Source organism: Podarcis liolepis (genome assembly GCF_965112155.1).
Source record: "Podarcis liolepis genome assembly, chromosome: 4".
Taxonomy (NCBI): domain Eukaryota; kingdom Metazoa; phylum Chordata; class Lepidosauria; order Squamata; family Lacertidae; genus Podarcis; species Podarcis liolepis.
The window spans coordinates 31713113-31727983 of NC_139558.1; the positions used below are offsets into that span (position 1 = coordinate 31713113).

The 14871-nt window shown below is 43.8% G+C and overlaps 1 protein-coding gene across 4 annotated transcripts; it reads left to right on the forward strand.

Annotated features, from left to right (window-relative positions):
• The first annotated feature begins 2234 nt into the window (after window positions 1-2234).
• Window positions 2235-14110, forward strand: MFSD9 (major facilitator superfamily domain containing 9). 4 transcript variants are annotated; one of them, XM_083501510.1, is made up of 6 exons: window positions 2235-2664; window positions 3926-4013; window positions 7848-7891; window positions 9119-9248; window positions 10418-10627; window positions 11149-14110. In XM_083501510.1, the coding sequence occupies exons 1-6, from the start codon at window positions 2437-2439 to the stop codon at window positions 11937-11939; spliced, it is 1491 nt and encodes a 496-aa protein (XP_083357636.1). In that variant the 5' UTR covers window positions 2235-2436; the 3' UTR covers window positions 11940-14110. The 4 variants fall into 4 exon arrangements, with proteins under 4 accessions (XP_083357636.1, XP_083357633.1, XP_083357635.1 ...); XM_083501507.1 differs by having other exon boundaries at window positions 2238-2664; window positions 3926-4009; XM_083501509.1 differs by lacking the exon at window positions 9119-9248 and having other exon boundaries at window positions 2238-2664.
• The last annotated feature ends 761 nt before the right edge of the window (window positions 14111-14871 follow it).

The window sequence follows — 14871 nt, forward strand, 5'->3', positions numbered from 1 at the left end:
CCTATGACTCTCCTACAATGTCCACCACGGTTACTCTCTACCTAGCGCCCACGTCCTGCCATTTTGTAAAACTTTTAGAATTCCATTCTTCGAAAGCTGTGCAATTCACTTTCAGAGGTCGCTGTTTCATACTTAGGAAACTAACAAAATAAACACTGCCCACCTCATGAATCTTTGTGGGAAATCTCGCAGTGGCATCTCTTACACTAAAATTAAGCCCTGATGTTTCGTTGTAAGAAATAAATCGTAGCCTTTACAGCCATGGCCTCCAGCCTTATGGAAACAATTATTCGCTCCCCTGATAAAGATAAAATCTTTTAAGATTCAGATTTTTTTTCTTAATGGAGAAGTTACTGGGCCAAATATATGTTTGGTTAACCATACACACACTTTGCGTTTCCTGGGGTTCGATCTGGCATATTGTGCCTATCTTTCCGTTGCAATCCTATATGCAGGCTTATGTTGAAGAAAGCTCAACTGAACATCATAAATTGGATCCAGACTGAGGATATGTTCACAATACCGCTTTGCTCGGCATCCAGTCAGGACCGGATTTAGGTTTGATGAGGACCCAAACTACTGAAGGTAATGGGGCCCTTTATATGTCCAGCTGTCCTTCGTCAACAACAAATTATCGCTGTTTTTTTGTGTTGAATATATCCTATATGGTAATTTATGGACCTAATAGGTATCTAAAGCCATTTGCACATAACAAATAGGAGCCTACACAACACAAAACACTGTTGCATATGTAGGTTTTATTTTATTTGTTTTTTAATCTAATATTTTGGAAATATACATCCAGGGGGGTTTTTTCTTTAATATTTTGGGGGGGCCCAAGAGAGTGGGGCCCTGAGCTATAGCTTGTTTAGCTTATACAGTGGTACCTCAGGTTAAGTACTTAATTTGTTTCGGAGGTCCGTACTTAACCTGAAACCGTTCTTAACCTGAAGCACCACTTTAGCTAATGGGGCCTCCTGCTACTGCCACGCCGCCGGAGCCCGATTTCTGTTCTCATCCTGAAGCAAAGTTCTTAACCTGAAGCACTATTTCTGGGTTTGCGGAGTATGTAACCTGAAGCATATGTAACCCGAGGTGCCACTGTACATAAAGCTGGCACTGGCCCAGGTTGATCCTTAGATTGCAATTGCCCAGGCTGCCTAAACACCATGCATTTAAGGCCAGTCCACACACACCCAAAGAATCCTGGGAACTGGGATTAGTTAAGGGTGCTGAGAACTGTAGCTCTGTGCAGGGTAAACAACAATTGCAAGGGTTATTTGCTAGTGGGCACTTTAAATGTGCTTTCTAAAAAAAATGTATACAGTGAGCTCGTGACAGAGTCAAGCTTCAGAAAAGGAACCAGTAATGTCAAGAGGTCATGCCTAGAAAGAGAACTATGACTGTGTGTTGCTGTTCAGCAAAGATAGGGCAATATAAGAATGAATATAAGCTTCAATCCGACTAGGAAACTTAAGCCACATTTGCTTCGTCCTTAAGACTGGTGGTACACCTATGCACACCAATCACATTCCTTAACACATTTCTGTTACCATCCAGAAGAACAAGGGGTTCTTCTTTGATTGCAGTTTGAATCAGAATCCTAAGAATCTTTATTTGCATCAGCAATAAAATAAAATAAAATGTACTGAAGACAGAGGTAAAAACTTAACTACAGAATATACATTTTGGGGTTTTACATCCACAATCAAATAATAGATCTTATTCTAATTGCCCCCACTAAAAATCTTGCAGTTTGATATATAATCCATGAGGATAAATACGCCCTTTTTCTTTAATCAAAAATCAGGATAATGGATTTGACAAAACACTCCAAAGCCAACTTTATTAGGTCATCCAGCCGAAATGTCACAAAGCTGTGAGAGAGGTTTTTTTTATTTTTATTTTACAAAAGTATTTCTGTCACAGAACTTTAGCGCTGGAAAGGATGACGAGAGTCACCGAGTCCAACCTCTTGCTGAAATGAAGCTTATTTAGCCCAGCGTGGGGTTCTCCAGAGACTACAATTCCCATCATCCCTAGCGACCAGGTCAGGGACGATGGGAGTTGTAGGCCGACGACGACGGCAGCTCCAAGTTTGAGGCAACACCGGACTACAACTCCCATCGTCCCGTTAGCTAGCAGGACCTGTAGTCGGGATTGATGGGAGGTTATGCGACCCAAGTTCGGCAAAAAACCCTGACGAGCCTATATGCCCCGCCCATCCTCTCCTTCCCTCTCCTCACAAGCGAATGACGATTCCCCTCAGAACGCCGAGCCGGCGCTGCGCAGGCGCGGAACCTCTCTTAGGCCCCGCCTTCCGGGGGCGGGGCGGAGCGGCTGCCGCTCCCCGGCGGAGCCTCCCCGCTGTTCTCCCGGCCGCTGTGCCGGTTGTGTCTCCCCGTTTCCTGGTCGCCGCGGCTCCTCCGCCCTCGCATGGCGCATGGGAGGCGCGGCAGGGACCGGGTGCCGCCGGCGCTGCTGGGCGGCCCCTTCGACGCGCGGGGGGCCGAGACGGAGGCGGAGTCGGCCGAAGAGGAGGTGGTAGTGGCGGCGACGCCGCTGCGGTTGCCCTCGGTGCCGTCGACGTCGACCTTGCGCGGCGGCGGAGGGGTCGCCTGGCCCAGCCGCTTCGTCCTCTGCCTCTACGCCGTGGGCTTCCTGGTGAGCTGGGCCTCGGCGGGCAAGGAGGCCGGGGGAGACCCCGGGGCCGGCAGGCGAAGCCCCCTGAGGGGGTCGGGGAGAGAGGAGAGACCTCTTTCTCAGAAAAAAACACCCATCTTGAACTCGTGCCTCCCGAGGAGAATGCACTCTGCACATGTTCAGAGGCGCGCGCGCGCACTGCACCGCTGGCTCCTCGCCAGCTATAAAGCCTGCAACTAAAAAAGCAGTATTTTCTTCCCCAAACTTGGGTCTCCCACCTGCTTTTGGACTAGTTTCCCCCCATCGTCCCTGACCACTGGCCCTGCTGGCTAGGAATGACAACGTTTTAGGAACAAAATAAAAAATAAAATTCCTTCAGTAGCACCTTAGAGACCAACTAAGTTTGTTATTGATATGAGCTTTCATGTGCATGCGCACATGCCATAAGCATAGCTGTCAACTTTCAGATTTGAAAATAAGGGATCAGCAGCCTCACCTGTCTATGGGATATCTAACAATCCGGGATAGCAGCAGTAAAGGGCGCTGGAATAAGGGAATTTCCCGCAAAAAAAGGGAAGGTTGACAGCTATGGCCATAAGCACCAAATGTACACAGCCGTTTGGAACGCAGAAATAAAGAAAAGTCATCAAACCATCAAATCTAGCATGCGGGGTAGGGGGGGCGCCTAAGTTATATAATTCAGCATTTGAATGATTGGTATAAGTAACTATTACAATTTGGTGTTGTTATAATGAGGCTATTATTGGATTGTAATTGAAAATTAATCAAATGGTACAGTGGTACCACCAGGGATGATTTGGGGGGCACATGTCCAGGGCCATGCCACTGCAGAATGAGCAGGACAGCCCCCTGCCCTCAGATGCAGTAGGGCTAGTTTATCACATCTGTAAGTGAAATGATGCACAATGCTGTCTTGAAGAGTTCCTTCAGGCCTAAAATCCTAATGGCGTACACCATTAGGTGTACACACTACATTCAGCAAGCATGCCACATAATTTGCACACCCTCCCCACCCCCATAGTCCAGAAGTATCCCTTAAATGGGAGTTTTATAAGCAAGTGTAGTCATATTTGTTTTATATTACCGGGACAGGTCCTTTCCTTGGGACGCAACAATAGAACGTGAAGCAAAAGCAAGTTCTGTGTTGTGCAAAAGTTGCTGTGAAATTACAGTGGCAATACATAACTGTACATCACAGTGCATAACTGGCCTGGGTATATATATGCTTAAGTCGCTGAAAATCTGTGTTGTCTGTTTCCAGGATTTCTTTGGTGTCAGCATGATTGTCCCCTTATTAAGCCTTCACATCAAGTCTATAGGAGCAAGCCCAACAGTTGCAGGAGTGGTAGGTGAGCACATCATCTAACCTTGTAAGCAATTGGAGGAAGTGTGCCTTCCTTTTCAGCGAAAGGCTGTGGAAACCAGCCAGTCCGAAGCAGCAGGGTCTCACTCAGAAGCTTCCGGTATAAAAATGTGCAAGTTGTCATTTACGTTAGCAACAGTTGTTAATGGACCTCGAGATAGAAGATGAAAGACTTCCCTATACCCTGCTAAGCAGCCAGCTGTGAGGGCCTTTTCTTGAAAGTCTGTCTGTGACATCACAAGGCTGGCTCTTGAACAACTGACTTACTTGAAAGCCTTTAGCACACAGTGCCTTTCAGCAGTTTGGGTTGGTGTGTCCAGCTGAGACTTCTGGACGCAGATAGTCTGGCCATAGTTACCCATACGCTTGTTACATCCCACCTGAAGTACTGCAAAGCATTATACACTGTGTTCTCTATGAAAATGGTTTGAAACTTCATTTAGTGCAGGTTGTGCTGACCACAGTTTTGATTGTTTGCATCATATCTTGCCAACCATAGAACTTCTCTGGCTGTGTATTGACTTCTGGGCCCAATTTAAAGTGCTGGTGCTTCTTTTTAAAGCCCTAAATTGGTTGGGACCTAAGTATTTGAAGGAATACAGTGGTGCCCCACAAGACGAACGCCTCGCAAGACGGAAAACCCGCTAGACGAAAGGGTTTTCCGTTTTGGAGGCGCTTCGCAAAACGAATTTCCCTATGGGCTTCCTTCGCAAGACGAAAGCCCATAGGGAAATCTCCGGGACAGCGGGGAAGCGCAGCGCGTCTTCCCCACTGTCCTCGGACCTCCTCCAAAGGCTGGCGGTGGGGCGGAAAGCCCTTCTCCCCGCGCCAGCTTTCGGAAGGCTCCTACAAAGGCTGGCGGTGGGGAGAAAAGCCCTTCTCCCCGAGCCAGCCTTCGGAAGGCTCCTCCGAAGGCTGGCGGTGGGGAGAAAAGCCCTTCTCCCCGCGCCAGCCTTCGGATGGCTGTCCTGAAGACTTGCGGTGGGAGGAGGGTTTTCCTTCCCACCGCCAACATTCAGAATGCTGTTCTGAATGTTGGCGGTGGGGAGGAAAAACCCTCCTCCCACCGCAAGCCCCGGGAACAGAGGAGAAGCGCTGCGCCCCTTCCCCTCTGTTCCCGTACCTGTCCTGAAGGCTTGCGGTGGGGAGAAAAGCCCTTCTCCGCACCGCCAGCCTGGCAAGCGGTTTCCATAGGAACGCATTAATTGATTTTCAATGCATTCCTATGGGAAACCGTGCTTCGCAAGATGAAAAACTCGCAAGAAGAAAAAACTTGCGGAACGAATTAATTTTGTCTTGCGAGGCACCACTGTACCTTCCCTCCCATACCAGCTGCCCACACACTAAAGTCACGTGGGCAAGTCCCTTTATTTCACTGGGTCTTCTCCAAGCATTACATAGTTGGATATCACCCTTTGTGATTATCATAAAAGAAACAGAAAGTCTAATGACTAAACCAGTTGTCATTTACATTTTGCATTATGTTACTAGTAAGGCGGGAAGAAGCTGGGCTTAATTATACCATAGGGGGGAAATCCACTACGACTGCTGTTTAGATATTAAATCTGTAAGGAAGAATCCTACCGAGAACATGCCGGGAGTCATATAATATCTCAGAACTCCATCTCGAACTTCAGAGCCAATGTTGGATCCTCCCTTTTGTAGAAACATCTAACTACCACCAGAGCTCTGGCATTGGTAGAGCCAAAGGCAGGTGGGGGGGGGATGTTGGAAACAGTTTGGGGGCATGTTGGGCAAGACCAGGAATTGGCCTGGATCCAAACCATATTAGCAACCCAGGATGTTCCCAAACTGGGGAGATATTTAGAAAACTTTGTGAATTTCCTACAGTTTCCAGTGGGAGGGAAATGGTTGGTTGGTTGGTTTAAAAAAAAAAACAACCAGAAAAAGCGCAGAAAAATGCAAAAGTGCTCCTCTGCCTTTGTTTCCACTCTGCTGATAAGAGCCCCAATGAGAGCTTTGTCTAAGGCAGTCAATCTCTGGGGCTTGCCTCCCCTTCCTTAGAACTGCAGCTTGAGTATGCTTAGTTGATGGCCATCACCACAGCTTATGATAGTGAAATTCGTATGTTTTATGTGAAGAAATGCTTCTTTTTCTCCTGAACCTATTCCAGTAATTTGCACTGGTGTAGCTGTGCTCTAACTTATTGAAGACGATTTCTTTTTTTCTTTCTCACCACTGTTTTCACACTATTTTTATTCCCATGTGCAAGTCAAATTGAACTTATTCTAAACTGCTTTATGCATGTCAGCATCAGGAGACCCCAAAATCAAACCCTGAGTTTATAACTAAGGACTCAACACATTACAAACCACTTAATTATGCAGTAAGAATGTCAGTGGTTTGCCTTTATTGTGTTCAAATACAAGCCAAGGAGTTCTTACTTTACTGTAAAACTTCCAGTCTACTATACCGTTCCATTGCATTGCCACCAAAGAGAACTCTGATCCAAATTGAACTTGTCTCATAAATAAACCTACAAAAGTTACCAGCCTGCAGCAGCCTGCTGATTTGTATGCTGTATATAGAGAAGGGGGGCTTCCTTTTTCTTGTGATTTCTTGGCTTTGTGCTATGTTTGCTCCACCCCTTCTCCACCAATTTGCTCACTCACATTAGTGGAATTCCATGCCTTCATGCACTCCTTGTTGCTAGTAGACAGGTGATACGCTTCAATGACCTTTTTCCAAATTGTTGCAAATTCAAACGAAAACAATATATCTGGAAGCGTTTATTTTAGTACAATTCAGAAACATGCTATTTCTCAAAGTTCTGAAAGTTTTGCTGTGCACAATTCTGGCCTTTGGTATATGTAACTATGCACTGCACTTGCCCAGTACAAACTGCATCCTGTCATGGCCTCTTAAGATCAGCTGCCATCTGCTGACCATGTCTGAATCAAGAGCAGATAAGTCGTGGCCCTCCAGGTGTTGTTGAACTGCAACTCTCATCAACCCTGGCCCTTGACCATGTTAGACGGGGTTAATGGGAGTTGCTGTCTCTAAATCTGATGGGCACCATGTTAGGAAAGGTGTGTTAAAATGGCATTGGTTCATAGAATGTTCCTGATTGGTTAAATGTTCCATGGCTGCAGAGTTCCATTGGGCTCAAGCAGTGGGTTCAAGCTTCCCACACGAATTTGTGGGAAGGCAACCCCACACAGATTTGTCTGGCATCAAACCCCAAGTATTGCAGAAAATATTTTAATTACCTAGCCGGAAATGTCAGTGAGTCAAATTTTACAGCTGGAACAAGTCAGGATATATTTTCCCCCTTCATTGAAAATCTTCAAAAGGCACTCAATATCTTTTTGTACGCAACCGCACCAGCTAGAATCATATATGCAAACAAACGGGGGGCGGGAGAAGAGATACACACAAAGGAACAAATTGATAGAATACATAGAACTAGTAATCATGACCAGGAAACTAAGGAATAAGGATGAGTTAAGGAGAAGAGTGGAGGTGTTTTGGAGATTATCTTAGAGGGTACAATATGCAATTCAACTTACAAGTACGAGTTAACATATGAGCAGCAGATAACATAAAAAAGGAAGACTTTAGATGATAATGGGTGGAATATCAGGATACGCCTCAGATCCAGATTTCCCTAGAATGACACAGAGAGATGGATTGGGAGGTCTTAGGAAAAGAGATAAGTGGTGCATAACGTATGACGTGTGTGTAAAAGCTGGTAAATTGCATAAATAAAAGTTAGAATTGCATACATAAAGGTTTTTTTAAAAAGTCTATGAAGTTATAATTCTACTCTGATTTTTAAAAATGCTTCCTTCACTTTTAGGATCTTTATATGGCGTTCTGCAGCTCATTTCCAGTACCTTAGTGGTAAGTTTGGTCACCATTTTTAATGTCTGGAATAGTGTGGTGCAGTAGATAGAATGTTGCATTTAAATACAGGCATTCCAGCTTCAATTTCTTGTTGAACTCTTTAGCTTATTGGGTCGCTGTGAGTAAGTCAGTATCTCTCAGCTGAGCCTGTCCCATAAGGTTAGTGCGACAGTACATACATATGCTGTGGAAGTGATGTGATAAAAACTGATCAAATTAAAAGTGTATTTTTTGAGTGGGATGCATAGTGACAGAGCTGGCATCTAAGAGCTCCATGGGTAGGCAAACTAAGGCCCGGGGGCCGGATCCACCTGAATCGCCTTCTAAATCCGGCCCGTGGACGGTCCGAGAATCAGCGTGTTTTTACATGAGTAGAATTTGTCCTTTTATTCTAAATACATCTCTGGGTTATTTGTGGGGCATAGGAATTCGTTCATTTTCTTTTTCCAAAATATATTCCGGACCCTGAGAAGGTCTGAGGGACAGTGGACCCCTGTCTGCTAAACAAACGTAGGGGAGCTTCCATTGTTGTTCAACAAATGACCACCACATGGCAAACTGTATTTGAAACTCCTCAATTTCAAAAGCAATTTGTTGTGCATTATAGGTAGCCTCTTGGGCTGCCTTTATTTTTGGAGACAACAGAGTAATTAAACCATTACGTCAGATTAATTTTGAAATTTCCGCATGTACTTCAAAATAAGAAGCTGCCCTTTCTGTAGCTGGACTTTACTTATTTATTGTTGTTACTGCAGTTCTAGAAAATTATCTAATACATCAGGGAAATGCCATGCGGTTCTTTAGCTTTTACAGGATGGGGTCCCTAAATGGTGGCATTTAGGTTCTTCCTCCCCCCCCCCCTTAATCCCAGACTATAACCAAATGTTTATGTCTCCCCCTCCTTTTCTATAGCTCCAACACCAACACCAACCCAAGCAAAAATTGCTTGTTCAAACCAGATATCACAAAACACATTTTTACGTTTGTAATCATACCCGTGTTCAGTACCAGTCAGTGCCACTATCTATCTAAAATATCAACTTCTTTATTTAGCTTAACTGTTATTGTCACACTATGTTAAGAGAGTGAAATTATTATCAGAACGCATTAATGAAAAGGGTTGAGCAACAACCCCACCCCTTCAATTAATGTTATTTATAATTCCATGGAAATAGGAAGTAGGCAGCTGTGTTGATTTGAACAGGCTCCTTCTGTATTATCCAGGGATCCTGGAGTGATGTGGTGGGAAGACCTTATTGCCTACTTGTCTGCATTATCTTCAGCGCATTGGGTTATTTTATGCTTAGTGTCTCCAACAATGTGGTTTTATTTGCTGTTGCCCGGATTTTTGTGGGTAAGTAGCTGCTTGGCTATTCATACCCGAGCTCAGTTCATCTTTCAATCAGTAGTGGATAATCATAGCATAGTTCATTCCTCTTACTTCTGAGAAGCACAAATTCTGAAGAGTTAAATGCATTATATGTAATAGAGCCAGTTAAGCACTTTTAATACCATTTTCCCCCAGTGGAAAAGCCATATCTCTCCCATTTTAATTAAGGGACAAGATTTGAAACGAGGGCCATGGTATGCCCATTCTTGCTACGAGTGATAGAATTATTCAGTGTAGGGCTGTTCTTACTTTTAGGATAGCTTTATCCTTCAAAAAAAACCCCTCCTAGGGTAGCTTACATTTGTTGTTGTTGTTGTTGCCACAGTCAAAAGTTCCCAAAATGCAACCTTTTAATTTCATTATGGCGTCATTCGTTAGCAAAGTGGGAGCATCTTGTCCTCCAGCCCTGTAGTAAAGCTAGCAACATTGCAAAGTATCTCCCGCCGGCTGTTTCCTAAAGGTATAGGAAATCTCTAAACAAGAACAGAAACAGCAGTCAGTTGCAAAAAGTACATCCTAGTGGGTAAAGGGCACCAGGGAGATCCGGGTTCAAATCTTCACTCAGGAGGCTGGTTAGTTACTTTTGGACCTGTCGCACGCAAGCTCAGCTGAACCTTCCTCACAGGGCCTTTGTGAGGATTTGAGGGAAAGGCAGAATAAAAATGTGATAGAAACCATGAATTGCAATATTTTTAAGGCTGATATTATAGTTTCACAATAAAAGCTATTTGATTTAATTTTGTCTTAAAAATAATCTTAAGTATCTGTGATTTTCTTCTCGTAACACTAATGCCCAGCTTTAAAATGATCACACAATTAGTCACTTCTGGGGAGGAGGAAGAAGAAGAGTTTGGATTTGATATTCTGCTTTATCACTACCCTAAGGAGTCTCAAAGCAGCTAACAATCTCCTTTTCCCTTCCTCCCCGACAACACACATTCTATGAGGTGAGTGAGGCTGAGAGACTTCAGAGAAGTGTGACTAGCCCAAGCTAGAAACTGAAAAGAAAATTTTATTGCATTTTCAACTTTTCTTTGCTTCTCTGCTGCCTTTATGACATGGGTTTGACAGTTTGGGACCTGCACTTCTCTAAGTAAATTTCTTCTCTAAACACATTTCTCGTTCGTTTCTAGGTATTTTCAAACACACACACTCAGTTTCCAAAGTTCTCATCTCTGACTTGGTTTCTGAGAAGGACCGCCTCCGAGTAATAGGACATTTCAACGCCGCTGCCAGTATTGGTTTCATTCTGGGGCCTGTTGTTGGAGGTTACCTTACGGAGCTCGAGGGGGGCTTTTATATCACAGCTTTCATCTGTGCTTCCATCTTCATCTTGAATGCTGGTATGTTGCTTGATATTTTTCTCTTGATGCCCCTCCTTTTACAATATAAATGTTGTTGTTGTTATCAGTCTTTTGTATATTTATTGACCGACTGCAACAGTTGCATCAATGACGGATGGGGAACCTACTGCTCACAGACCCTCCCCATTTGGTCCCCTGTGCCATTTTGGCCAGATGACATCCATTTGCCCTACAAGTAATTGTCAGATCTCCATAGGCAGCATTCTGTTGTAGCCAATGTAATAGATTCAGGTAGTGTTGGTCTGACACAGTCAAAATAAATTAGAAAATTGTCCAGTAGCACCTTAGAGACCAACTAAGTTTGTTCTGGGTATAAATCTGAAGAAGTGTGCTTGGTTGTGGCGTGCATATGTTGCCACAACAGTTTCTCTGCTTTGCCCCCAAAGTTTGGCTCCATCTTACGTTGGGCCTGTGTAATACATTTTGATGGCTACTAGGTTATTTCCAGAAAACGGGCAGCACAGCCTTGATTTGTAAAGGTGTCTCAATTTCCTTTGCAGGTCTTTTCTGGATTCTGCTATGGCTCGAAAAGAAAAAGCATGGTAACGACTGGAGCATTATTAACCCATTAAAAGGCAGTCCCTTACCAGTGGCAAAGCTCAGCTTGCAGAAGGACCCTCTATCCCGCGAAGCCACAAGGAACAGTACACACCCCCAGACCTCTTGGGCTCAGGTTGTCTCTGTGTTGAAGAGGATTCGCAGCATTACCCGTTCCGATCTGCGGGACGTCTTCCTGGTACGGCTACTGATGTCGATCGCAGTCATGCTTTACCATAGCAATTTTGTCTTGGCACTTGAAGAGAGGTTTGGGATCAAACCTAAACTCACCGGTTACCTCATAAGCTACAGCAGCGCGCTTGGAGTGGCTGCCGGCTTTCTGCTCGGACCAATTACAAGACTATATAAGCACAACACCTACGCCATCTTACTGCGGTCCACCATCTTCACCTGCGTGCTCACGATGATATATTCTCTCTCGAAGAACGTATGGGCAGTGGTCCTGTCCTCCACCTTCTTAGCATTTTCGACCACCATCGGACGTACTTGCATTACTGACCTCGAGCTGACTTTGGGGGGGGACCACGCCAGTGGTATGCTCATAGGTGTCGGTCAGTCGGTCTCGGCCATCGGCCGCATACTTTCCCCTCTTCTGTCAGGAATCGCCCAGGAGTTCAGCCCTTGTGGGCCCCCCATTCTTGGGGGCCTGTTGGGATTTATAGCTGTTCTCATCATGGTCCTCAACAAATCCCGATACACAGTCATCAGGGGCGCCAGAGTTAAAATAAGATAAGCTGTTAGTGCTGCTACTTAAAAAAGCAACACAACTGAGAGAAATGAAAATGTTAAGGGTTCAGGAGGACTGTTGTTGGGACGCTTTATAACGAAACACTATAGCGTCAAGGAAAGAACAGTTCCCTTATCTTTCATCCTGACCAGTAAACTTAACAGGTAAATTTGAGGCTGGTGAAGGGGCGTTAATTCACACAGCTGGTTGTAGTGCAAAGGGAAAGTTGCTGAACATTACATCTATTCAAATAATTTTAAATTGTGATTAAAATCCTGGTGTAGGTATTTTAAAAACAAGTATGACAATAGGACTAAGAGCCTGACTCCAGGTATCTGGTGTCATTCCAAAAGAAAAACGGAGAATGGAAGAGATGTTATCCATTTCTGCTGTGGTCCAGTTAGATCTCAAAATGTGGGGCAGACTTCCTTCAGGCCTCACACATCGTTGCCAGAAGATGCAGGGCAAGGTTTGGACTTTCTGCAGGGCTGTGGTCCTTGTATATGTTTGCAGAGGAATGAATCTTTAGTTAACATGCAATTATTAAAGGTGGTGTTCTACTAGTTGTGCCATCTTGGTTTGGAACAATTCTAACACTGAACACTTACTGGGGAAGGGGACCTTAATGACAAATGTGCTTTTGACTTGGGAAGAATACTACCACTCAGGGTCATCAGCTGTGGGGTTTACAAAGCCGCAGCAAAGACTCAAAAGCAGGAAGAGTCCATATTGGGGGTTTTCAAGGAGTTTCCTACCTCCTCCTTTGCTACAGGACATCCTAAGCAAGTCGTTTCCTCTTTATTATGGTTTACTGAAGTGTTGTGTTTCAAGGAATGCATGTTTCCTTTATACTTGAAATAGTACAGGAATGGGGAAAGGCTGCTCTCTGCAGCAGACATCCTTAAAGGAGGCTTGTGACGGCGGCCACATATTTAAAAGAGAGTTTTAACTTGCTTGGCAGCAATTTTGTTGTTGAGTTTGGGGGCTTGGAGGAATTACCTGGTCAGGTTTGTCAGGAGCATTGGTTTCGTACCAAGTGTAATAATGTGATGTAACATGAGAGCATTGAAGCTGGAATCTGTATTACATGTAACTCAAACCTCAAGAGCCACAAACCTTAAACTAACGGTATGCCTTTTTGAAAACAAGTAGATGGAGCTTGCTTCAAAAATATATAGATAGGGATGTCCCTGTTTTGTATTCGTCCGTCTTTGATCAGCTGCTTGAAATAGAAACAATTGTCCAATCAACTCCAGCTGAAATATAATGAAATATGGCCTGCTTTTTAGTTAAAATGGCACTGGCACAGGCTTGGACAACTTGGTCCCACTAAGATTAATGCATATTGTGGACTGCAATCTGAGGGAAGCAGCAAAAACAAGAACGCTTGGTAGGCTGCACTCATTTAATAAAACAGATAAGAAAAAAATGTGATGCATTTACAAAACAGGCAAGATAGAATTGTCATCCGTACTAAGGCTGCAATTCTAAGCGTATTTATTTAGGGCCTAACTACATATTGCACACAAAAGCAAGGAAATGAACCTTGATGGCCTCACCATCCCGAAAAGCCGGTTGGCAAGGGATGATGTTGAACATTTTTTCTGCCTGCTGCTTCTGCATTCCAGGTTGCACCTCTTCTGCTTTTACTCTCCACACCCTCCAAATGAAAGTCCAGTTGCATTTGTCATAAAATTTGAGGCTAGAATTTCAAAGCATGTGAGAGTAGCTGTGGTGAGATTGGGGATCAGAGCAAAGAGGTGGTGAGTTGGGAGCTGGTTAAGTACCTCTGCCCAAGCGTAGATGCATTCTGTTCTTAGGAACCTTTGCTTGCTTTAGTGCCGTCCAGGAAGAGGCTCAATTCCTAGGGAAATGTGCGTATGAACATTTACCTGCTCACAGTTCAAAACTGGTCTGCAAAGTTTCTTTTGAAACTGCGAGCTCAGAAAACAATCTTAACTACTTACATGATGTAGCAGAATAAACATTTAGGAATCATTTCTCGTATCTGTGGAGCATTTGGGACAAAGAACATCTGTAAAAAGAGTCCCTCAGGGATGCATTGTACTTCATTGGAAGGCAGTTTAAAATGGCTTCGCATTGTTCTCTTGAAAGTTAAGAGCTCTTGGAATTACATAACAATGTTGGTAACTGGAAATAAAAGGGAAAAGAATGTCCACCTTTTCTGCTTGTCGTCAGTTATTGTTGTCTATTTGCTCATTATTTCAGCAAAAATAATTGCTGGTCTATAAATTGCACATCCCACACAGAGGCTGTTCCAAACAGCTTCCATGTGTTGAGTATTTACACTTGTAAAGTGTTTACACTATTTTTTATTATTATTATTATTATTATTATTATTATTAGAATTAGAATTTATATACCGCCTTATACCCGGAGGTCTCAGAGTGATTCACAGAACAAAATCAAAATATAAAAGCACAAAAATATATAATCAAAATAAAAACAATACCCCCCCCAAAAAACCCCCACATTTTAAAGGGGCACTTGTAGAACAACTTGCTATATGGATTATCAATTGGAGTTTTCACACCATTACCAACCACTCCTAAGGCTGTTTGAGGTGATTGTGTCGAGAGTCCTGTGGTGGTGGCAAACCTTGTAGTTTAGCCACATTATAAATAACAAACATTTTTGTACTAAATGATAAACAATAGTTACATCACATGTATAGAGTTTGGACTTCCTCACTTTGTCACTGCCTGGTTCCTCAAATATTTGTTATGCGAGGCATAAACTACCCACATTACTCTGCAATCTTCAGTGGGGCTTACTCCAAGGTAAGTATGTATAGGACTCTGTCTTCAAATGATCAACTCTTCTCACAGAGCTTTTAATCACCATTAGCTGATGATTGATACTTTTGTGTAAACATGAAGTATTCTGTGTTGGTACAGAGCAAACTGAAAAGAAAGTT

What these genes read in the sequence shown, in the direction of transcription:
- MFSD9 (XM_083501507.1), top strand. Translation starts at nt 2,253, where the DNA reads ATGACGATTCCCCTCAGAACGCCGAGCCGGCGCTGCGCAGGCGCGGAA. An exon ending in TCTACGCCGTGGGCTTCCTG is followed by an intron (nt 2,665 to 3,925) that starts GTGAGCTGGGCC and finishes GTCTGTTTCCAG; the next exon opens with GATTTCTTTGGTGTCAGCAT. An exon ending in TCATTTCCAGTACCTTAGTG is followed by an intron (nt 7,892 to 9,118) that starts GTAAGTTTGGTC and finishes TGTATTATCCAG; the next exon opens with GGATCCTGGAGTGATGTGGT.